Genomic DNA, 23,809 nt, shown 5'->3' on the forward strand with positions numbered 1-23,809 from the left:
GATGCCCCAGCGGGTGAAATATCTAGGTGTAGAGAAAGCACACACAGCAAAATGGGTACGCTCCCTTAACTACGATGTACTGGCCATTGCAATCTGTACTAAACTTGAATGCTGGAACTCCCTATTTCACTCATGGGACGGTTGGCACTGCTGAAAAGGATCATACTTCCCCAAACTGTTTTATATCTTCAGTACAATACCATTGTTGCCAGGAAGATCCTTTCTCATGAAAATAACCAGTGCATGTTCCACATTTGCGTGGAAGGGCCAGGTGCGGGCCAGCTGGAAACACCTCACAATGCCATACGAGCAGGGGGGACTGGCAGCCCCAGATTTCAAATTGTATTTTCTAGCAGCACAGGCTTATTATGCGGTACACTGGGCAGAGGGCGGGCCACGCACATCATAAGAGTTACTGGAGAAGCAAGGGATGAGCAAGGCTTCCCTGTTACAAAGGGTGGCAGTGGGGAGGCTATAGAGTGGCAACCAACAGGACCCAGTTCTGGTTACGCAGCAGGCATAGACAAGACTGATCCACCAACCCAAGGATACCATAATGTATAGTCTAGATATACCTATCTGGGATGTGCCGTATTTACCCCCGTCTAGGGACGCAGCATTGGCAACACACTGGTGTGGAATGGGCATACTGCACTTTAGAGATTTGTATCGTAATGGCCAATTCGTGACCTTGGATGACATTAAGATATGTGTAGGTGACATCCCACTACAGAAATTGCAGTATATATGACTCTGCTCAGCAGTAGCAGCAGTGTGGGATGGACTCCCGGGAGAACCGCCATCGCATCCGAGTCGGAATTATGTAATCACCCCTGGCACAATGAGGAAGACAGCCTCAGCTTTATATAAAGTGCCGCTGTCAACTAGGAGGGTGCATGAGCCAGATATCAAGGGGGAGTGGGAAAGAGACTTGGGGATCACCTTCACAGAAGCACATTGGATGCAACTATGCAGGCAAACAAAGCAAATTTCATTCAATTCCAGGTATAGGCTAATCCACTTCAAAATATTGAACAGAGTGCACCTTACCCCACCCAGTCTTAAGAAAATGTATGTAACAGCAGAAGGGAGATGCCCAAGGTGTGGAAATGAGGATGCTGATCTAGTGCATATGTTGTGGTCTTGTAGGGCAATCTCTGTGTACTGGTTGAAGGTATTTGTTGCGCTGGAAGAAATGGTGGACCAACCTGTCAGATAGGAACAAGTAATATCTACTGGGTGTTGTGCTTAAAATGAACCCAAAGAAGCGTAAACTTATCAATATAGGACTGTTGCTAGCTAAGCGTGCTATACTGATGCGGTGGAAAAGTAAGGTATCCCCTACAGTAGAAGAATGGGTGAATGATATGACCTGGGCAAACGACAAGGAAGAATTATACTCTAGCTTATCGCCCTTAACCAACTGCCCGAAAGACATATGGGGAGGATTTCAGCAATACCTGATTAATAAAAGTGAAAGGGGAGATGGCGGGGATGAAATACTGTAACAACTGTACACCTGGTTACCCTATTATGTTTGCCGAAGTAACTCATGTGAAAGATACCAATTGACTGTATGGAAATGTGATGTAACGCTGTGCATAAGTTAAATAAAAGTAAACAAATAAAAAAAATAAAAGATTCCTGGGAAGGCTCATCAGAAGTTACTCAGTCTAGCCTTTCATGTGCTCCTCTAATATCACTCTGTATTCCAGGACCACTCTCAGATTTCTCCGAAGTTGTCCAGTTCGCACAACAAGTTTGTTTTCTCAGGGTACACAACAGGTCCCTCATGGTCTTGGGTTTGGTCAGGAGTCACAGAATGTCCCTTCAAGACCTTGGGTTCTCTCAGAATTAACATAGGGTTCACTCCAGACTCACAACAGATCATTAAAGCATCTTGGGTTCTCTCAGGATTCATTCACAACAGGTTGTTTCCTGGACCGTGGGTGCGCCCTGGATTCACAACAGCTCAATACAAGTCAATAGAAATTTTAGTGGCATTTCAGGTACTCTAGCTTCTGCGGGTGGCTGAGCGATGGCATGTGCAAATGCAAGCAGGTTTTCAAACTGACCCTTGAAACATGTCTTTAGCTAATCCGCAAATGTTTTTTTCCTTTGTTTCCACAAATTCCTTTGGGTTCGCACCCAGAACTTCTTGTGCTTGCAGTTCCATTTTAGGAGCCACTAAGACCCTTGATATACCATTCTGTAAACTGAGCCGTTAGGAGCCAAGACCCCCAGGAATGCTTTACTAGGTCTTATGCGATCCCTTCTGAATCATCCTCTGGGAGGCAGTTCCTGGTGGCTCGCTTCCCTGACACATTAGGGTGGGGCGTTTAGGCAACTACTAATAAGACACCCAAACTCTTATTGATTGCCTAATTCAATTAGCGGCATGGCTTTTCCTGGTGCTGAAACTTAAACCCAAAACGGCCTTGCAAGATTATCATCATCATAAAGGCTTTGTATTAAACAGCACTCTGTGACACTGTGCATGAACTATATCAACTTCCTTCTGAACCCGTGGCTTGAAAGTCCCTTTTTCAAGGCTCATTATCAAACAGAATGGAACGACTACGAAAAACATGCTTACCAAATCCCTTCATAGCTTTCCGAAGAATCTCTGCATCGCGCAATGCATCAAAATTTGCAGCAGCTTTGATTGTACCTTGAGTGGCTGACATTGCGGATGGTAAAGGCTGCAAAACAGGTTGTCAATACACTGGTTACAAATCTAATGACAAACATTTTGAAGTCCTAAAATCTTTTAGTGCATCCAAGAGAAACAGAAATTTTACTATTTTGCAGCTTAACTAAAATGCTTGAAAAGTCTGCCTAAGCATTAGCTGTCAGCATTACGGGCTAATCGACATCCCTACGGAGCCGCCTGTTAACATTGAGCTTCATCTGGCAAATTAAAAGTTACATTGATTGCATTTGGTACCAAATAAGCAATTACATATATATTTCAGCAATAAGTCAGGGGGTTGATTTACTGCTGCATGGACCACAGAGTCCTGCAAGTCTCATGTTTAAATCTCATTTGGTAACTGGAAGCTTTATGCTTCGAATGTTGATAAAACATTTGCAATTATTTTTATTGATAAATAGGAGTATTTTTACATTGCTTAACTGAACGAATGTGGAAACGAGCATTACATTCTGCAAAACGGATGACAAAATGTTTCAAATCGGGTATTAGCAGAGCATGGGATGCTGTTTGTAATATATTTGTTTAAATCTGAATATTACCTTCAAATTAATAGAGATAAGTAACCCAAGTTTTACCACTGGTCAAACAAAAGCTTGAGTATCTTCTGATGCATAAACGATCAAAATAATGTTATATCAAGGCTTTGAAAGAACATTCCCTGCAGTTGTGAAACTGACCTGTATTACATACCCTGACATGGGCACACAGCAGGTCAAACCCCATTTGCAGTGTAAATGGCATTCTTGTATTAAATACACATTTTGTGCTACAATTAACCCCTTGAACCGTGTAAAAATCTGTAAATAGGCATAAGTGCAGCATTCATATTTTGCCTTATCTTGTTATGTCTTAGGTGACAAAGTCACAAGTGAGCTGCTGGGGAATGGGTGCAATATACTGTGGGGTCCGGTGAACGAGTGTCCACTCTGCAACTCTAATACCAGAAGTGGCATATGGGGGATCCTGCATAGTCTTTCCCCATCCTCAGCCTCCAGACAAGTCCCACAAACGGCCAGAGATGGCCAATGCAGCAGACCCCGAGTTTGGAAACTGTAGGTGACAAGAGTGGTCCGGAATCCCAGACCAAAAGCTCAACATACATAGCGGTCAGGAAAGTGTCACAAGAGCAATCGGTCGAGGTGCGAGAGCGCTGATGCAACTGCAATCACACCAATTGTTCCCAACAGTGTGACCCAAGAAGAAAGCCATTCGTGAGCAGTGTAACACTTTGGTCAAAGAACCTCTTGACAATGATACATGTTTAACTTTTTAGCAGAAAGAAATGGGTATATGTGAAGCATTTGGGGTTCCCAGACTAGGGGTAGTTCCTGCAGCTTTTCGCTACCTCCTCGTGGTGTCCCACCTCACTATCCCAGGTTTCCCTATTGCCACACAATGATTCTCAAAATACTGGTAGAACATCGCCAAGTGACCTCTAATGTCAATATCCAAAGCTTTTTCTAAAAGAGGCCTAAAGACCAAGGCCTTATCCAACTCTCTCCCTAAGGCACCGAATGGGTTGTCTGGTCATTCTGTCTCTTTTCCTTCAGAGGTTCTCCACAGATTCTCCTCACTCCCCTGCTCCTCCGTCTCACACGATCTCTCTTTCGTCACACTCTCGTTCCACTGATCTTAAAAGGATCTTACTGTTCCTCTCACAATTCCCCTATCTACACCCTCCAACTGGTCTCTCCACTATCCCTAGGATCTGTTCCCTGCTCTGACCCATCCCTGTCTTCCCCACACTTCGTCCCCTGTTCGTGACACTATATCTGTGCCAGCCAACTCCTACCTGGTCTTTCCAACCCCTACCTCTGCCCAGCAGACAGACTGACAGACACACACCTCCTCCCTTCTCTCCACCCCTCCCCCCAGTTAATATCTTACTAACTCACTAACAACTCAATCAACACTACCCCCCTTAGACCTAAAGCCTTACCTTCACTCTTCCACAGTCTTCTTGCAATCCCTCTCAAAATACTACACCATCCTCACTGGGTATCGTCCTCTACATCTGCTGGCATTTTATAGCCTTGCCTACCCTGTTGCAGTGTTTCTCTGGCTTCTGCTGACCCTTTATGTCAGCTGTTCATCTAGGCCAATTGCTAACTGAGCTTTAAAGGTGGCTACTGGCCCCGCCCCTTTTCAATCTTCATTCTTGTGCAGGCAGCCAAGTGCTCAGTCTGCCCCTTTTTACACAGTGCTGAGACTAGAGGTAAGGGTGCGGGAGAGCTAAGGAACAAAAGCGAGCATACGCAAGCCATGGCAGAGTCAGTTAACCGCCATGATTGGGTACTGTGAGAAACCAGGTGTCTCATCCGCTAGTCCCTACGGATCTCTCTTAGGTGGCCAGGGCACAGCCATCGCCTTTGGATCCAGACCCTGGCGGTGGACCAGTGCGGGAGGATCGCCTGAGTGAGGGGTCTTTGGGGAGGGGGGAGACCGGATGGCGAGACACGGTATCCCTCCCCTGCAACACTTTTATCCCATCCTACAAGGTAGGTTACGTGGGAAGCCTGCCACCCCTCACCCCTTTCCCTTCTCAAGCACTTTCACACCGACAGCCTGCTCTGGGAGAAAACAGACTCACACCCGAGCAGTGTACCTGACATGTCCAAATACTATGGTCAGGCGAGGTCAGGCAATTATTGACAATCACTCACACCAGGATTCTAATACACTTCCCCACACAGATTAAAGGCAGAGCCTGTGAGCACACTTTGACCGAGGCAAAGCACACAAAGGTACAGCAGTTTCGAGTCGAAAGCTCAACGAAGGGAGAAAGACGGCAAAGCATGAAGAGTTTGTGAGAAGGGAAGCAACCTTGACCTTTTCGACAAGACGCTGTTACTTTCAAGAAACCTTCAAGACAGAAAGCATAAGGACAGGAAACCAGACTGAATAATCCTGCATTGTGTGTCAGAGATACCAAGGGCCCTCCCGCAAAACTGGCAAAGTCAGGGAGGAGTAGCAGACGCTGTGGTATGCTCCTGGACACCAAGAACAGAGAAGCAACAGAGATCAACACAGCCAGTGAGTTGGGGAGACTGAAGCAAGACAGGTCTGTGTTGAAGTCGAGGTTGCAAGTGTCAACATTGTATAACAAGCGCTGTAACAAACATTGTTAGACGTGTGTGATGAAAGACGTGAGTAAAACTAAACTGCTGATGAATGATATGATAGTTTATTTATATATAGCGCCTGTACACAATGTGTTTCAAAGCGCTTCAAGGGAGGGAACAAGGGAAAATACAATGACATTCTTACAGGCCATAAAGAGTAAGGATGTGAAATTAACTATCATACTCGGCCCGACGACATTGCGATAGTGCAAGAGCTAAAACATAGATAAGGAAGGGAGGGGGGAGTGTGGAAAGGAAATGGAAACACTGACAACATTTCTGGTATAGCTGGAGAAAAACAAAAGGTGAGGGAGAGGGGTGCAGAAAGGGAGGAGAGGAACAAAACAAGCGACTATCGTATTAGGGCTGACAACATTTCAGATAGGGAAGGAAAAGACAGGGACATAGACTACCCCACCTGTCTACCACTGGCCGGTGTAAGCGCACCCAAACTTCAGGGAAACGAGCCATATTCACTGACACACACGAGCACAATCTCAGGCTACCTACTTTCAAACTCCGTAGTAGCCGCCGATAGACTACACGGCACCGGCTGGGCACCTTATGCAATTCCTAATTAAAAAAGCATGCTAACAAATACTACAATAGTGCACATGTACCGATCATATATGCACATAATGCTACTAGGGATTCATTCTCTCCTTACAGCAAAACCGCTGAAGAAAAGATCCTAGTTTCACAGGATCGAATTTACATAGGCGCACAGAAGGCACCTTCCTCGAAGTTTTGGAAACATTTGTCCACACCTGCCACACTGTGAAGTAAAGGCCCAGGAAGGATATCTTGCAACACATTTTACAGGCACCAAATATCCCTGTAGAGACACACCTAATTTTAATTTCAATCTCCTTACTTTTAGATGGTCCAACCTAGGGAAACATAAGTGACACCACTCAGACAATGCCACCAGTCCTGAAGACGGCACTAGTACATCAACCTTCTACTATGTGCCAGAAACACCATCCAGTGTCGACTAGATAGATGTTCGGTCACCATGACCTCATTCTAAGTCACTGTGTATACTAACCCTCACTGTTAAGAATCGAATGCCTAATGCAAACAATTGACTGTATGTTTTGAAGATGCCTTAAAATAAGGCTGACTCGAGGTAACACAAGGTTACAGCATTAGCCCTGCGAGGCTACTTTTAAATCACATTATCAAATAAAATTTGTTAACTATTGACATGCAAATTGGGTGCTGTTCTCATATGTACCCGTTGTAAGTTACGATGTTTTGAATGTGTGTTGCATTTACCGCCGGCCAGTGGTAGACATGTGGGGTAGTCTATGTCCCTGTCTTTTCCTTACCTGGTATATCTCCTCATGACATAGGCCTCCCTCACAAAAAAGAGGAACTATCCCCCATTGTTTGAATACAACATTTCAGTGCTGGGGGGACATGAGCAAAAAAACAAGTAAGGGAGGGGAAGGAGACAGACGAGGTTGCTATCATACTAGGTCCAAGGACAATTCTTATAGAGTAAGTGCATAGAAGAAAGTAAGGGAAGGAGGGGAGTAGATGGGAAAAGGGAGAAAGGGAGAGGAGGATAGAACAGAGTAAGAAGTCAAAAAGAGTGGAGAAGCCAGAGCGGAGAGCCAATACAATTGCAGAAGTCAGTAGTAACACATAATGTTGATATAAGATGAAGAATGGAACATATTAGGCAAGGTTTGTATGCAGTACCCTCTGGGAACACTACAAACAACTCTGACTACCGGTATAGGAAACTCAACCTTTGGTATAAGCTTGTACTACACAGTTTTGGTAGTGTGTTAAGCAGCCAGGCTTATCTCAAGAGGGGTCAATGTGAGCTCTAGGGGAGTTACACTGAGATTCACAGTGACAAGTATTCAAATAAACACTTACACCCAAGGTTTCTTGAATAAACAATTATTAATTTATCAGTTAGAAAAAGCCTTCTTCAGAAGGGAGCAATATATTAGTAACACACAAATACACTTCAATACTATGCACTCTTAGTTTCTAAATCAGTAAAGACCCCTTTGGGATGGCCACAACCTAGACCCTCAGGTGACTTCAATAGCTAGGGTGCTGGGGACATTAATATCTTACTGTTTGCGTTTAGAATACTGTTTGCATTTAGAATACTGCTAGAAGTTGGTAAAAGGAAAAGGTTATTAGAGCAACAAGAGACCACAAATATTCTTGAGCAGGCAAATACTTTTGGATCCCCACAGCAGTCATTCAGGATGACAGGCAAAGTCAATGGGAAAAAGTCTTATATAGGATGAAGCACCTCTGGTAGTGTTAGTCCAGAAACGAACCTATAGAATTTATAGCATGTATATTATGTTGGCCGGAAACCAATTGCATCATGTGACAAACATCGCAAACACAGAACCGTCAATGTAACCAGAGGGTCTCCATTTTGTGAAAGTATCCGCCATTTGTTTTTTTTCTTTTCTGTCAAAACCGCTTTGCAGATGTATTCTATGATTCAAGGTCATACACGGTGCGAGGCCACAGCCAGCATGTTGAAAGATCAACCGAGACAGGAATGCCAAACAATACAGAAATACATTGTTTTCCTCCCTCACAAAGTCCTTGGAGGCTAGCAGAAACTGCATTTAATAAATGGCCTGACCCTTGATTCATGAATAGAAACGGGTAGATAATGTGCAAAGGAATGTGTCTCTCTTACGAACATGACATCCTTGCTGAACAAGAGCTTTATGTTCTCCATAACAAAAAACTGGCCCTGCAACTGTTGCTAGAATAAGTATATTTAGACTGAATAGAAACTTGTCATAATGTGTCATATTTGTCAAGATTGCCAATCACCGAACCCTAGCCTGAAAGATATATTATGGGCGGTTTGAATGGCCTTCTAAAGATTTAATGATTATGTATATATATTTGTTGCTTGAGCGTTGCTCGCTCTCTTGCGTCTCACGAGGTCTGGGTACACACGTTGCGAGACGTTAGACCCCAGTCGTCCGACTGAGCATACTTTGAAATAAACCAGACTTGTTTGCAAAAGCGAATCTCATGTCTGTCGTGTCACTAGTATATGGTGATTGTGCCTTAGTTTCCATATGCAGGGGTCTTTACGGTCTAGCAGTAGCCAAGTAGAAAAGTCTTTGCACAATGTTTTAGAAGTCTTTGAAGTAAGGAAGAATCAAATGTAGGGCCACAAGCCGTTAGAATTATGAGTAGTAGAAGACGCAAGGAACTCTACAGCAAGAGGTACATTCTCTCAGACTTTGTACAGTACCTTTGAATTGAAGAAAAGGTGCAGCAGATGACTTCTGTTCCTGTGCAGCTCTGCAGATCTCACTGTTCCTGGGCCTCAGTCGTGGGGACAAGAGGGAGGACTTCTGCACTGCAATGGGACGGTCACCGCTCGCAACCGGCAATCTTCAAATAAGTGGCTGTTCAGTGTTTCAGCTCGTCACGTCTACGGCAAATAGCAACACTGTGGTTCCTGGCTGTCGAGATGGACTTTCCTTGCTTCTGGGATCCATACTCGGTTGAGGGGGATCAGGCTTGGTCAGTCCTGCTTCCTAGCAGTCCGGAGGATCTTCCTGGAGCTCTTGGCCAACTTAAAAGCAACGCACACAATCTGGTGTTCCTCTCCCTAGCTATGCAGAGCTGGGGGGCAGTTTACCCACATGCGAGGCAGACTCCCCAAGGCTGAGGGCAGCACCCCAGCCGTCCTAGAGTTCTGGCCATGCCGAGTTAGAGCTTTTCCTTCCGGGGAGGGATGGGAACCCTGCTGGGGCTCCCTGGGACCACAGCTTAACTTGGGGACAGTCAACCAACAAGAAGGGCGGGCGCCCAAGGCTCAGGACATCACTGCCGATCGTTCTGAAGCTCTGCCCGTGCCGCGTTACAGCTTTTCTCTCTGGCGAGGGATTGGCAGACTGCCAGGGCTCTCTGGTGGGGAAAAGCTGCAACGCAGGCCAGCCAGAGCTCCAGGATGGTCGGGTGATTTCTCCGGCCTTTGGCGCCTGTCTCCCATGTGGGTCGACCATCCCCAAGTCCAGCGGCGGTCCCAGGGAGCACCAGCAGGGTCCCTGTCCTTGCCAGGAGGGAAAAGCTGCAACGCAGCCGAGCCAGAGCTCTAGGGTGCTTGATGGTGATAACCCCGTACTTGTGCACCTGTCTCCCTTGTTGGTCAAATGGCCCCAAATCCAGCGGTGTTTCCAGTGAGCCCCGGCAGGGTCCCCATCCCCTCCCGGATGTAAGAGTTGTAATGCAGGTCAGCCAGAGCTCTGGAACAGCCGGGGGTGCTGCCTCTGGGGTTGGGCGCCTGTCCCCCCTTGCTGGTCGATCATCCCCAAGTTCAGCGACGGTCCCAGGGAGCCCCAGAAGGGTCCCCATCCCTCCCTTGAGGGAAAACCTGTAATGCAGGCCAGCCATGATGGTCGGAGCCGATATCCCCGGACTTTAGCGCCTATCTCCCATGTGGGTTGACCGTCCAAGTCCAACAGCGGTCCCATTGAACCCTCGGCAGGGACCCTGTCCCTTCTCAGAGGGAAATGCTGCAATTCAACCAAGCCAGAGCTCTAGGATGGTCGGGCATGATGGCCCCGGCCTTCAGAGGCAGTTCGAGGAAGTCCCGGCAGGTTTCACATCCCTCCCCGGAGGGAATAGCTGTAAGGCAGAGCAGGCAGAGCTCCAGGAGGGTCGGGGGTGATGTCACCAGCCATGGGCGCCTGTCACCCACGTGAGTCAATCATCTCCAAGTCCAGCGGCAGTCCCAGGGAGCCCCGGCAGGGTGCCCGTCACTACCCAGAGGGAGAAAAGCTCCCAGTTTCCACTCAACCTGTTCTTGAAAGCTTGGAAAATGGCGAATTCAGAACTGCAAACTATTTCTTTGTAGTTCTTACAAGAAAAATACATTTAAAAAAATAAAAACACAAAGGATTGGCTTCTTTGCACATCATTTTATTGTCATTTTCGGGAAAAACACAAAACGTGCACTCTTTTTTTGTTATTTGCTCTCATCCTGCAAGCAAACTAGGATTCCTTGTTGGCATTATGACCGCCTCCATGTGGGAAGAAAAGAGGCCAAATTTGGCTGAGATATCACTTGTAACAAAAATGTTACAAGGGATTGAATGCGGCATACCGAAATCTCCAAAACAGGGCACAGCACTGGGAGGGAAAACCCTCAGCAGTTAAGCAGGTGAGGATGAAGGCAGCATGATAAAAGTTCGTACATTGTAGTCGCCCACATTGGTGGGTCCAATCTGGACATATTTCTTTACCGTGTTATGGCATTTTGTACTGATAAAGACAACAACAATAGGTTTGGATATGGTAATACTGACAAATACTGGTGCAGCATCCATGAATATGAATGGGCACAGCCAGCATTAAAAACATTTGATACTGCCATTTCATGTGGGCAACATCATAAAAAAAAAAGGAGTGGGAAAATGCTCCTGTGCAATGTTGGACGACTTGTCGCATCTATTGGATATTTATATGCGTTAACTAACGCAACCCATTACAAACTGTCTTTTTACCCGACTTCTCACAGAAAGTACTCTGAAAGTGCACGATTTTAACCCAATATTTTTACGTGCTATCACTCCCCAGTTGGTTCAGGCTCCCTTCCTAGGCTTGGTCGCGCCATATGTTTAGGAAAAACATTTACGCCCCACCAATAAAAAAATTAACCAGCCACCACTACAGAGGTGTGGGGGTGTGGAACTCAGAATCTACAGAGGAAGCAGTTGTTGGGACCCAAGATCTGTGATGGAATCCGAAGTCGCAGAGACTGGGCAGAACCTTGAAGCTCATGAAAGGTTTTGAGAGATGGAGCCGAGTAAGAATTGGACTGAAATGAGAAGCGCTAAGAACCCGACATCAGAAAGGCCCTCAGAAGAGGTGTACTGAGGCAAACGTCATACAGAGCCCTAAGGGAAGTGAAATACAATCAGAGATTGAAAAGTGAAACGAGTAACATGAAGAACAAACATCACAGAGAAACCTACAAAGGCATACAAACCCAAGACCAAGGAATCCTTCAGGAAGGAAAATGACAATCAGAAGTGCTATGTGAAAGATGCGGTTCTTCTCTCTCTGACTCCCAAAGGCCTGTGGAAGCAACTGAAAATATTTCAGAGCTTCTGTGAAACTAATGGACTTTCAAAAAAATGTAAAAAAAAAAATAAAAAGACAATGGTGTTCAGCAGAAAAAGGACCAGGAAAACACCAAGAATAACAATCAGCAAGGACAGCGGGGCGATCGGACAGGTTACGAGCTACAATTATCTGGGGGTCCAGTTGACTGCAAACTGTATTTGGAAGGACCAGGTGAATATGGCAGGCTTGAAGTTGACCAGGCACTGCAGAGTTATGTCTAGATTTATGCAGGCCCATGGGATAGGCCCATTAAGTGTTGTTTTACAGATTTACAAGTGCCAGGCCAGACAGGCTGGCCTTTATGGGGCCGAGCTGTGGGGTGCCTACAATTCAGACACAGTGAGGGTCATAGAGCAGAAATGCTTTAAAGCAGCCCTGGGCTTGCCGGTAAACACCCTGAATGCCCCAGTCCTCTGAGAGCTAGGCCTGCAAAGCATCAGCTTCTTATGTTGCTTGAGGCCAACATCTTATTGGGCGAGACAACCTGAGCCAGTACAGAGATGCCGTCAAAGATGTTTTGTCTCAGCCAGGTGTAGCTAATTTATCCTGGTTCTGGCCATCAAAAAAATTTTAAAAAAAAGAAGAGTTGACCGCCTTGGGACTGGAGAATTATTGGTCATGCTCGGACTCAATTCCTGAGAACTCTAAAATACTAATAAAAAAAGCCTACGAAATCAAATGGTTGAGAGAATCCCGAGCAAAACTCGTACAGTCGGCCAGTTTGTCTCTTTAACTGTCCAGGAAAGAATATCCTGATCTTGAAGATTATTTGAAGGAATGAAATCGAAAACAATGTAAGCATTGTATATGAAACTGCGCATTGGCACTTTTCCCCTAGCTAAAGTCTGGCATAACTGGAATAAGAGTATATCAGCAGCTTGCCATTTCTGTCCACATGAGATTGAAAGTGTAGTACAATTGATTATGTTTTGTCGAAAGAACTCATATTACGAAAAGATTTCTAATACCACTTTTTAAACAGTATCAGAAGAATGGATGTAGCGCTTGACCTTTGCTAGGCGGGAGACTGCGAGTTGGCAACAAATGGTTTGGGGTATTACTTGCTCTAATCTTGGAGGACGAGATGGAAATACATCACTTTATGATGGTCAGTCTTGTGTCGCTAAGTCTGGTGTTTTTACATTTTCACTTTTAAACTTGTGTCCTCTGGTCTTTAGTATAGTAGTGCCGCATTTTACAGAGTCTTCCCAATGTTTTAATTATTTATCGCAATGCATTGTGTGATCTGTAAGGTTGTAAAATCTGTGTTTGACTTATGATCTATTAGATCGAGAATTATGTTATTGAATTGACTACGTTAAAAGACAGAGTATTTGGAAAACTCCACTTTAAAAAATTCCATCTTGAACAGAAAGTGTGTTTCCTTATTCTTTCTGGAATATATCTCCAGTACCTATGCGTGTACATCCAAACCAAAATCTTATATTGTCATTCTTAATAAAGAGATCACAAGAAAACATCCTGCTTTTTTTCACTGCATTGCAACAATTTTGTAGAGATATATATTTGAATAAGGGGGAGATGGTGGGGCGTGAATGGGTGGGTGGGTGAATGCATGAAGGGTAGTGGGTGTGTGTCCCCTTAACCTCACCCTTCACACATCCAGCTGAGAGCTATTATGCTCATTCCAGGATTGACACATTATCCATTGCCTGTTTAAATGGCCTCACCCTTAAATGATCTCCTGTGTCTGTGTGGATCATATAATCTTTTTGTGCTGTGACCTTGAAATTAGTCAGTTGAGCTCCGCCCTGAATCTAAATATCTGTGCCAATTGTGTCAGTGCCATGCACTGTAAGGGAATATTGTTTTCTTGCTGCTTTCCTCCTATAGATTGCTATGGGGCATACTTTCATTTCGCTTTGTTTAGACTCCTGTCCTGACTTTTTGAAGGTTAGTAAAGCCTTCTGCTTAATTTCCCTTGACGTTTTGCTCATTCTTATGGTAAGCTGATTAGTCGATAGGACTATCAGTACTAAGAGACAAACAAGTTACTTACCCCTGGTAACGTTCTTTAGACTGGATGTTCCTCCCACGTATTCTCATTTTTGATATTCAATGTCCAGCTTCAGTTGCTTTGGAAAAAATAATTCGGCAGGGGGCACTGTGCGTCGATGGCGTTGACTCGATGTCCTTTGAAGGCCTCTGCCTGGAGGACGAGATTATCGAAGGCATATATAGCACGAGCATCCCCTGTTGGCATCAGTTATGTTTTTTCTTACAGTAGAAATACATGCATAACCACAGGGATGACGGTACTCAGCCGTAAAAGGAACGAAAGCTGTAATAGCATGGGAAATTCTACTGTGGGGTAGGTTGGGAGGCTGATGAGGAATACGTGGGAGGAACATTCCAGTTGAAATAACGTTACCAGGGTTAAGTAACGGGTTCTTCGAATGGATTGTGTCCTCCCACGTATTCCTCATCTTTGATAAACTCCCAAAGCAGTGTGGGATTTGTTGGAGGGAGTAAACATTTTATTTTCTTATCGGTTTTCATGAACCGAATGCAGGACTGCTTTATCAAAGCTCCCATCCTGACCGAGAGAAGACGCTAGGCAGTAATGTTTTGTGAACGTGTGACTCGTAGACCACGTTGCCTCCTCACAAATACTTTTTATCGGTACACCCCTTTGCAGGGCTGTGGAGGTAGACATGCCCCTGGTGGAATGGGCTCTTAATCTTTCAGGAGGATCCTTGCCTGCCAGTCTGCAACACTCCGAAATAGCCAAAATGATCCACCTGGATGAAGTCTGTTTTGTAACAGCCTGACCCAGTTTGTGGGCCTTGTATCCAATGAAGAGCTGATCATCAATGCATAGTTTTAACAGCATAGATATATAAAAGCTCAAAGCTCTGCGAGGGTCCAACCAGTGTAATCTTTCTTCTCCTTGCCAGGGTGAGGTGGGGGTTAGAAAGAAGGGAAAACAATGTTCTGTCCTACGTGAAAGTCAGAAATGATCTTGTGTAAGAATGGAGGTGTAACCCTCAGACCAACCCTATCTTTATGGAAGATAGTAATGGGTGGCTTAGATGAAAGTGCCTGCAACTCACTCACTCTACGAGCTGAAGTTAAGTACCAATCTGGAGCCCCAGATTGGCTAAAGATAATAGAAAGGATACGATATCCAGTGTTTTACACAGAAAAGGATCTACATTCCTGTCTTTGCACCAGTTGCTGCAGAATTTGTTCCAACATCAACAGTACAAAGGCTATGTCGCTGGCCTTCTGGCCGAAAGCAAAATCACCATTACGTCATCCGGGAGGTCCCAATCCTTTTATCTCATCCTTTCACAAACCAAGAGTGAAGGTTGAATGTCCTCACCTCTGAATGTAGAACCTGACCCTCCTCTCGTGAGAGAAGGTCCTCTCTTTGTGGAAGACGCATTGGAGGACAGATGGACATGTCAAGCAGGTGCGGGTACCACGTCCTCCTGGCCCAATCCAGGGCAATTAGGATCATGTGTTTCCCGAACTTTCAACCTCCTGATCACATGAGGAATGACGGGGACTGGAGAAAATGTATACAGGAGTGGAAACTAACGTGTCTGCTAGAGCTCCTCTTGGGAAAAAATTGCTGGGGCAGTACAGTTCACACTTCCGGTTGACACTGGTCGCAAACAGATCCGCTTGAGGGGTTCCCCAAAGGGTGAAGATCTCCTGAAGGAATTCCTGAGCTAGTTCCAACTTGTGGGAGATGCTGCGCTGCATGTTCACAATGTTTGCTGCTGTGTTCTCTTCCCCGGCTAGGTTAACTGCTGATAGAGAGATTCCTTCTTGAATTGCCTAGAACCGAAGCTGCATTGCTTCTCTGCACAGTGGTGGTGACCCTGCACCTCTTTTGTTGCGGTAGTACATGGCCACTGTGTTGTCCATCATTATCAGAACATTCTTTGCCTACACAGAGGACAGGAAGTCCTTCTGCGCTAGTCTGATTGCCCTCAGCTCCAAAAGATTGATGTATAGTTTGGATTCCGATGGAGATCAATGACCGCTGACTGTCGGATCGTTAGTGTGGCCTCCCCACCCCGTGAGTGAGGCGTCCGTCACTACTGTTCTCTCTGGCCTGGTTGCCAAAAACATTCTCCTTTCAGAATATTGTCCTCGCAGGTCCACCACAGAAGATCCTGGGAAACCCTGCTTGGAACCTGAAGTAGGTCCGACATCTTTCCCAAGAACTGGGACCATTGAGCACGGAGAGCCCATTGAAGGGATCTCATTCTCAGGCGGGTAGTCTGGCACCAGAAAGATGCAGAAAGCCATGAGGCCGAGCAACCTCACAAAAATAAATAAATAATCGAAGGCCGGGAAACACTGGGCACTTAAAAACCTGGTGACCATCTGTACAATGTCTTGAGTCCTCACCTCGGGTGGCGAGCTCTTTCCCAAGGATGTATCCAGAACAGCTCAGATGAACTAGAGTTTCTGAGAAGGTGCCATATGGGACTTCTTGTAATTGAGGGAGAAGCCCAGTCTGTGAACAGAGTAACAGTTGATGTGGAGATGATCCAGGACTTGTTCACGAGAACACGTCCTGATCAGCCAATCATCCAGGTAGGGGAAGACTTGAATCTCCCTCTCCAACTGAGTAGTAGCGAAAAGATCTATCCCTCCAAGGCTGTCCACTAGGTCAAAATGGCTGAGGTTGCCTAATAGCAGCACCTAAAGATTTGGCTGCCGCCTTTGAGGTCTGCAACATCTCAAGGATCTAGTCAGCCTTGTTGGTAAAAAGAGGAGACCCGTCAAAGGGCATGTTCAGGAGTCTGGATTGCACATCCAGTGTAAAACCAGATTTCCTCAACCACGCAAATCTGTGCATAACGGTGCTAGTAGCCATGGCCCTGCTGATGCGGTCAGCAGAATCAAACCTGACTGAAGAGACTCACAAATGGCTTCTTTGCCGTCTCTAACTATGGCTAAGAATCAGTCGCTTTCATCCCATTCGGGAATGCGCTCTGCCGCCATGGAAATGCAGTCTCATAGAATTAATGTAAATTTTGTAAGGGCACATGTGGAGTTGGCTGATTTGAGCACCCTACTCCCTGCAGAAAATACCTTCCTTGACCATCCATCTACTCTTGTCATCCCTATCTGGAGGGATGGTAGGGTAAGACGCTGGCTTAGAAGTTGCAGTGGCTGCCTGTACCACCAGACTCTCTGGAGTGGGGTTTTTTGACAGGTAGTCATGATCACTACTGGAAGGGCGATACTTCTTGGTTAAGTTTTTATTGACAGCCGGATTGGTTTCTGGTGTTTCCCAATTCAACGCCACCCTTTTTTGCAGAGCAATGTGAAAAGATAATATAGGATCTCACGGAGGACCCTTATCCAGGATGTCCGTCAGATCATCCTGTTCGAATGGCAATGGAGACCGACTCCACCCCAGGTAGTCCACTACCTTGGACATGAGCTGTCGGTATGACGCATCAGCATGCTCCCCCGACTCTGGCCTCCCAAACCCCAACTCGGGTGAGTTGTCTACCCCATTGGTCGTCTGCAGGTTGTCAAAAGGTCTCTCAACCTCAAATCCTCTGAGAAAAAAATGTTCTGGTTCATTTGGCATACCAAATTGGAAGCCAAATAGTGGCTCCTTATCTGAGGGCTCATTCTCCTCATATATAGAGGTAACAGACTTCAAGTAGTCCTTTCTTGGTAAAGGCACATAGGTCTTCTCAGGTATCAAAGGTTTAATAAGCAACGATTTGACGTTGGAGGAGCAGTAGAAACTTTTTTCACTGGTGCCATATGCTTTAATGGGTCGCTCAGTGTCGAAGGTGCAGCTGGCAATGATAGCGCAGCTGGCGTCGATGCCTTTGGCATCAATGTCAAGGGTTTGGCTGGCGCCGCCGGAGGTGTCCTCAACCTCGACTTATGCTTTCGGCTTGACAGCTCCCGATGAGGATCAGGCCTTCGTCCCGGGCTCAAGGGCGTGCAGGATTTAGGTCGAGCCCTTTCCTTCAAGGCTTCTTTCGAAGGCACGGTAGGAGCATGGCGTGGATGCTTTTGTTTTTCAAATATCTTTAGCATCTCTGCTCTGAAAGCCCCCCCACTCAGCCGGAGTAATTATTTTTTTGTGGGGAAAGATACCCTCTCAGGGGAAGCGTCCGACGAAGTCGAAGAAGGCGAACTATGGTGTCTCCTCTTGGACTTCGACGATGAGGAGTGGTGGGAGCCGCTCCTCGATCTCGACCTCTTAATCTTCTTCCTCTGAGAAGGGTCACCTCTCGACTCGTCAGTCGAAGGTTTCTTGGTCAGGGTAGATGATTTGGGGTTTTGACCTACCGTCAACTTCCCGGCAGTTGGAGCAATCCGAGGTATTATGGTCTACTCAGTCACCATAAACATATCCGATGAGGATCGTCAATTACATTTTTGATCCACAACACATTTTGAACCCGGTCATCGCGGTTATCGGTGTCGACAAAGAAGACATCTCGATTTCTCAAAGTAATGATAGTCGTTACCAAGTAAAGAAGCACACTGTATTTCTCAAAGCAATATCATTTGCGGAAAAACGGAACTGAAGCCAACAGACGCTGCGCGTGCTATATATTCCTTCAATGACATCATCCTCAAGACGAAGGCCTTCGAGGGACAGAGTCAACGCCATTGACGCACATCGTCCTCTGCAGAAAGGAAAATTCCGAAGTAGCTGAAGCTGTTTATAGAATATCTTTTTTTTTTAAAAAATGTATACAGTTTATTACAAACTTTTAAAAAGAGAAACATCAGAAACTCAACATAACTAACTAATATCCCGCCACACGGTCTAGAACAGGTCTAAAACAGAAACAACTTAATTTTTAAAAATTTCTCATCTCGCATCGTCATCTCTTTCTCTTCAGTAACCATTTATTATTGACTGTTCTATTAACTTAGACAGTCATTAACCAAGACAACATCAAATGTGTGATTAATCAACGCCACTCATTTCCATTTTATAGACCTTAATCATTAGTCCATGGAGCATTTCTAATGTGACCTAAAAAATAGATCAAGGCAAAAGTCAATTTGTTTTTAGACCCTTTAAATAGTGCCAACCACCAATCTTCACAGTTCCAAGTGGCTTGTTTTCCTATTTCTTCTCCAAAGAATAAAGATCTTTTTTCACACAAAGCAGGACATATAGCCACAAGATGTTTTAAAGATTCTACAGCGTTATTACAGAACCTACACATTAGGTCATCAGCTGATATTTGATTCCTTCTTCTTAATGTTTCCTTAGTCTCAAGTTGATTCAACCTGAATATTAGAAATACATCACGAAGATTTTTATTAGGAATATCGAATATCAAAGATGAGAACACGTGGGGGGACACAATCCATTTGAATGTGTCTTTGTGAAGTTCATGTATAGCTACAATTGCACACATGACCCTAAAATTAAGTGGTGTTAGGATACTTTGTATTCTTGTAACTCGTTCTGTAATGGCTTTTGGGTTACTTTTCAAATGTGCCTAGGAGTAGCTGGTGACTGCAGATATTTTTCTACTGGGTTTTATACTTTTTACTCATGCACTTTTGCATTTCCCATAAATGGCTACTAAAGGTGGTTAGCACCCCAAGATGGCCGCGGCACAAGGTTTTGCTGTTCATTTTGCCATATTGTTCTTTTGCCTTCTTGCTGTCTTCTAAAGGTCAGGAAATGCCATATATGGAATGCCCTTTCCCGGGGGAAAGATGCTGCATTCGCAGGCAAAGAGGCGTATTGCGTGATTACCCAGATGTGGGAACTGTGACATTGTGGCCCCTGTACACATCCTGGCGCCTGAATGTCTGTTACTGAGCAGATGCAGTTTGAATGGCTCAGATCCTTATAATCTGTGGACCTGGGCAAGCTTCCAGTCTAGATCTTGGATAAAAAGAAGGATTCCTGCTGCCATTGTTCAGATCATTGTTGGAGCCAAGTCCTCTATGAAGCAGAGCAGCCTGTTGACGACCAGCGGTTGGCCGTTGTAGCTGAACAGCACCCATGGACTAGTGGTAACAAGCAGTCTCGATCCATTTGAGGACCTGTGCTTTCTAGGTCTTCATGTCCCTGGACCAACCAGTGGACTGACCTGCTCTCTCCTGGGCTAACTCGCTGCAGCTTTCGCCATTCCGAATGCATCCTTGGACTTGGAGGATTGTCAACTTGTACAAGACATCTGCTCCTGCACCTTCAGCCTTCTTGCAACAAAGGAAGCCATGCTGGAGCTGCTCCTTTGTTTGCCCCTGGAAAATTGCTAGTCGCCTCCCGACAGTGGTGGCTCCAGTTGCAAATCGATGTTCTTCGCATCCTAAACGTGTCCCAAGATCGGCTGCTCAACAGAAGTCCTAATTTTTTCTACGTTTAGGTGTTCAGCTGAAAGGTGTCTGGAACAGATTCCTAGGCACGCACTGAAACTAAACCCTCTGTCTGAAAGGGGCCTCTGCATTTGCGACTCCTAGGTCTGCCCCAGCCAGACAAGCACAAAAATGTCACCCCCAACAGATTCCGGAAGCCTAAGCAGTGGTCTCTGGAGAAATCGGTGTCCGGAGGAACGTTAAAATATCTGTTCTCCTCACCCCATTTGTTCACTATAGCGCTCCCCGGGGCATGAAGTCCTGTCCCTAAACTACTCTTTCCTGACTTTGGTTGATGGAGGCCTGGTCCAGGATCCCTTCAAAGGCCTATCAAAGTGACTGGGATTCAGCGAGTTTACTTACCTTTTTGACTTTTGAATCCTAACCAGTGACATTGTACAAATCTCTTAACAAACCTACCTGAAAAGTATAACTTTGTAACTGATGACTTTAGGGCAGAAGGGACCACACCATATTAGGGTTGGACTAATTAAATGTTTGGGGAACTGTATTCTGGTTACTCTAAAATATAGGCACTTAATTTCATGCATCTGAGTACTTCCCTGTATTTCAATGGTTATTGCATCATACGCCTTTTTACTACTATGGGTGAAAGCATATATATGTCTTATAGTAATTGTGTGACAATATTTGACTAGTGGCTTTACTTGCTTAGTGTGTATTTTAAAGGCTTAATAAATCATTCCATATTTGTATACTTACCTGTCTAACTTGAATTATGTGTGTTCAGTGTGGACTCGAAGTAGCCCTACACCACTCACAACCCATCCAGAGACAAAGCCTTGCCACTCTGCTACCTTACATCTATTGGGTTTGGCTAAAATCTCAGTGTCTCCCAGTTCACCATAATAGAGTGGCCTCCCTAAAATCACCCCCAGGGTGGATTTTGGAAATCATTTTAACATGCATGAACTCTGTATGTGTCACTTTTTTCATGCCTCAGTGCCTATCTGTTTACTCTGTGCTGTGCACTCTGCCAGCCCCAGGCAGATTTCCCGTTATGTGTCTATCTGCTTCCATCCTCTCTGGCATCAATTCGCCACCCTGGCCTTCTTTGAGCACATTTCTCATGGTCCTAGATTTGGGGGTCGTTCTTTTGGACATCATATTGTTGGTCTATGTTACCAGAGCTATCGGGGCATGATGCAGATTCCTTAGCCAATTATTCTTTGTTTAAAGACGGTTTGCCGTATCCTTGGTCTTTTACAAGTTTTTGATGGAAACGTGTTTTGAGCTTTTAGCAGCACTGTGGGGGTGAATTTGGTAAGGAGCAGTAGCCCTTCCTGTTGGGAACTGATAGTCTGCCGGGTTTTTGGAGCCTGATCAGACTCAATCTCCAAGTCAGCCTCATGCATTGATGATCTTTCAGCTTCCAGCTCCTCCACCGCATTTATTTGCAGCATTCCCAAAGCTTTGGTTTGTATGACTAGAGCTATGGTTACAAGTGGGGCAGTCCTTTCCATTAGGCATGACACACTGAAATTCAAGGTTTGTAATTTGCACAAATTGCATCAGAAGGCTCTGTATTTATCATGCGACCTGCCCTCCAGCGCAATCACCTGTAAATCTTTCTTGATGAAAGCATTAATGGGCCCAATTGTTTTTCTCCACCCATAGCCAACACATTTGCATAGGGCGTCAACTGGAGGGAGCATGGTGTGTCATTTGTACACAATACACTGAATAAGCCCTGTGGACACCCAACTTTTTAGTTCAGTAAATAAGTTGTAATGCTCTGGACAATGCACTAGATCGAGCACTATCCATAGCGGACAATGCACTAGATCGAGCACTATCCATAGCAAGTGACTACTAAACAGATATACAAGCTGCAATAAAGTTTTTTAAAAGTGCTATGGTTACCTATAAAAACGGTTGTTTGCGAATATTGGTTATGTAAACGGTAAGGAAAACGCACTCAGTCCAAAACACTCAAACTATTTTAAAAAACTTCTCATTACACTATTACTTAACAGTGTTGTGTGGTAATGCTCCAGTGTGGGTTCGTTATGGTATAGGATTGCCATTCCCAACATTTGTAGAAGTCACCTTTTAGGGTTGTAACGTTTTCTAAAAAAGAAAAAAAATGTTTCACGTTTGGGCGCCTCTTTATTTGGAACGTAAGGTCTGTGCATAATGCGTTTTCTATCTGGTTTGTGCCTGTTACCAATGGCTATTCTACTCCCTTCTGTGCAACGTGTTTCCATACGCTCACTCGAAATGTAATGTGGTCGTGCCTTTTGCTTGTGTGCATTTGTGTGGGCCGATTGAGTGCAACTGGATTCATGAGTGTTGTGGCCTAAATAGATGACAGGACGCTGTAGGGTTTCTAACAGTCTTTATTGACTGACAACAGGGAGAGAGGCTCTAAGGCGGCCTGGTGGCGCGGGGCACTTACTCAAAGTTCACTGCGATCAAGTCCTGTGCTTCCCCAGTTGATTCACTGTGGAAAGGTTGTGCTCACCGGTGGCACGCTGTAAACTTCTAGGGCCCCCATGAAGCCTCCAGTGGCTGTGGTGTTACTACGCCCTAGAAGCTGTGATGTGAGTTCTGTCACTCACTTCTCCTTATCATGTAATCAGGAGCAGCGCTCCTCTGTGACCGCTTCAGCTGGCCGGGCGCCAACTCTGAAGCGGGAACGTTTTCCCGCGGAGCGTGGGCTCGCGAGATCCCGTCTCGCGAGATCTCGCGAGAACACGCTCCCGCGATCATGTGATGTCCCCACAATGAGATTACCCACAGAAACCTACTGGGCATATGGTTCATGCTTTTTGTCTCGAGTTTAGCGTGTCTTATTTAAAAACAAAATTGTTTACACTAGTGCAAATTAAGGCTTGGGTTTTTGCTGAAAACTGAAGCAGGCAATTTCAAAACGTCCCCTAAAAGTGTGTTTTTTTGGGTCTAGCAAATGCAATCCAAAAACAATTAAAGCAGAGATTCTTTTCAAACACGCCATCAACCAGGACGTTCTCACATGTTACCAGGAGTGCCTGGATGTGGCTGTGTCAGTTTTTAAGAGTTTTAGTCAACTTCATGAATAAGGTCAAAGGTTACAGCGGAGGTCCTACTGCTAACATACACACACACACCTTCTCCAGAAGATGCTGGATGATATCCTAAAACCTGTGCTGTTCGGCTAAAGGAATTACTCTGCAAGGTCCAACCAGCGATTGGATTAAGGACTTTAAGCCCTTTTCAGAGGTATAAGAGGGCCTTTAAGATGCTGGTTAAACCCTATACAGAAGACCTGTGAACATAAGATACTAAGTAATAGACTGTTCTTTGTTTCACTAGGCTAAAGTACGCTTTTGGGATATTATTTACTGCCGACATCGCAGTGGCTACGTCCCCTGAACCGGAAGCAGCACATAAGGAGCAGGCGAGCGCATCTGCTGGCGCGCATTCAGCTCTGTTCAGGCGGTGAGGCATAAAGCCCTCTGCTGTAGGTAGAGTTGTAACATTC

General features: G+C 45.3%; 1 protein-coding gene across 2 annotated transcripts in view; it reads right to left on the reverse strand.

Annotated features, from left to right (window-relative positions):
- ANXA7 (annexin A7) overlaps positions 1-23,809 on the reverse strand; it is an 835,753-nt gene that overhangs the window by 525,947 nt on the left and 285,997 nt on the right. For both annotated transcript variants that reach the window (XR_011268601.1, XM_069610574.1), the window contains exon 6: positions 2,597-2,702. Coding sequence is in view for 1 of the 2 variants with exons in the window: in XM_069610574.1 (XP_069466675.1) it covers positions 2,597-2,702 (106 nt within the window). In the remaining variant the exon portion in view is untranslated. The remainder of the gene's footprint in view (positions 1-2,596; positions 2,703-23,809) is intronic.

This window comes from Ambystoma mexicanum, chromosome 8 (assembly GCF_040938575.1).
Source record: "Ambystoma mexicanum isolate Mex_15411 chromosome 8, UKY_AmexF1_1, whole genome shotgun sequence".
Classification (NCBI taxonomy): domain Eukaryota; kingdom Metazoa; phylum Chordata; class Amphibia; order Caudata; family Ambystomatidae; genus Ambystoma; species Ambystoma mexicanum.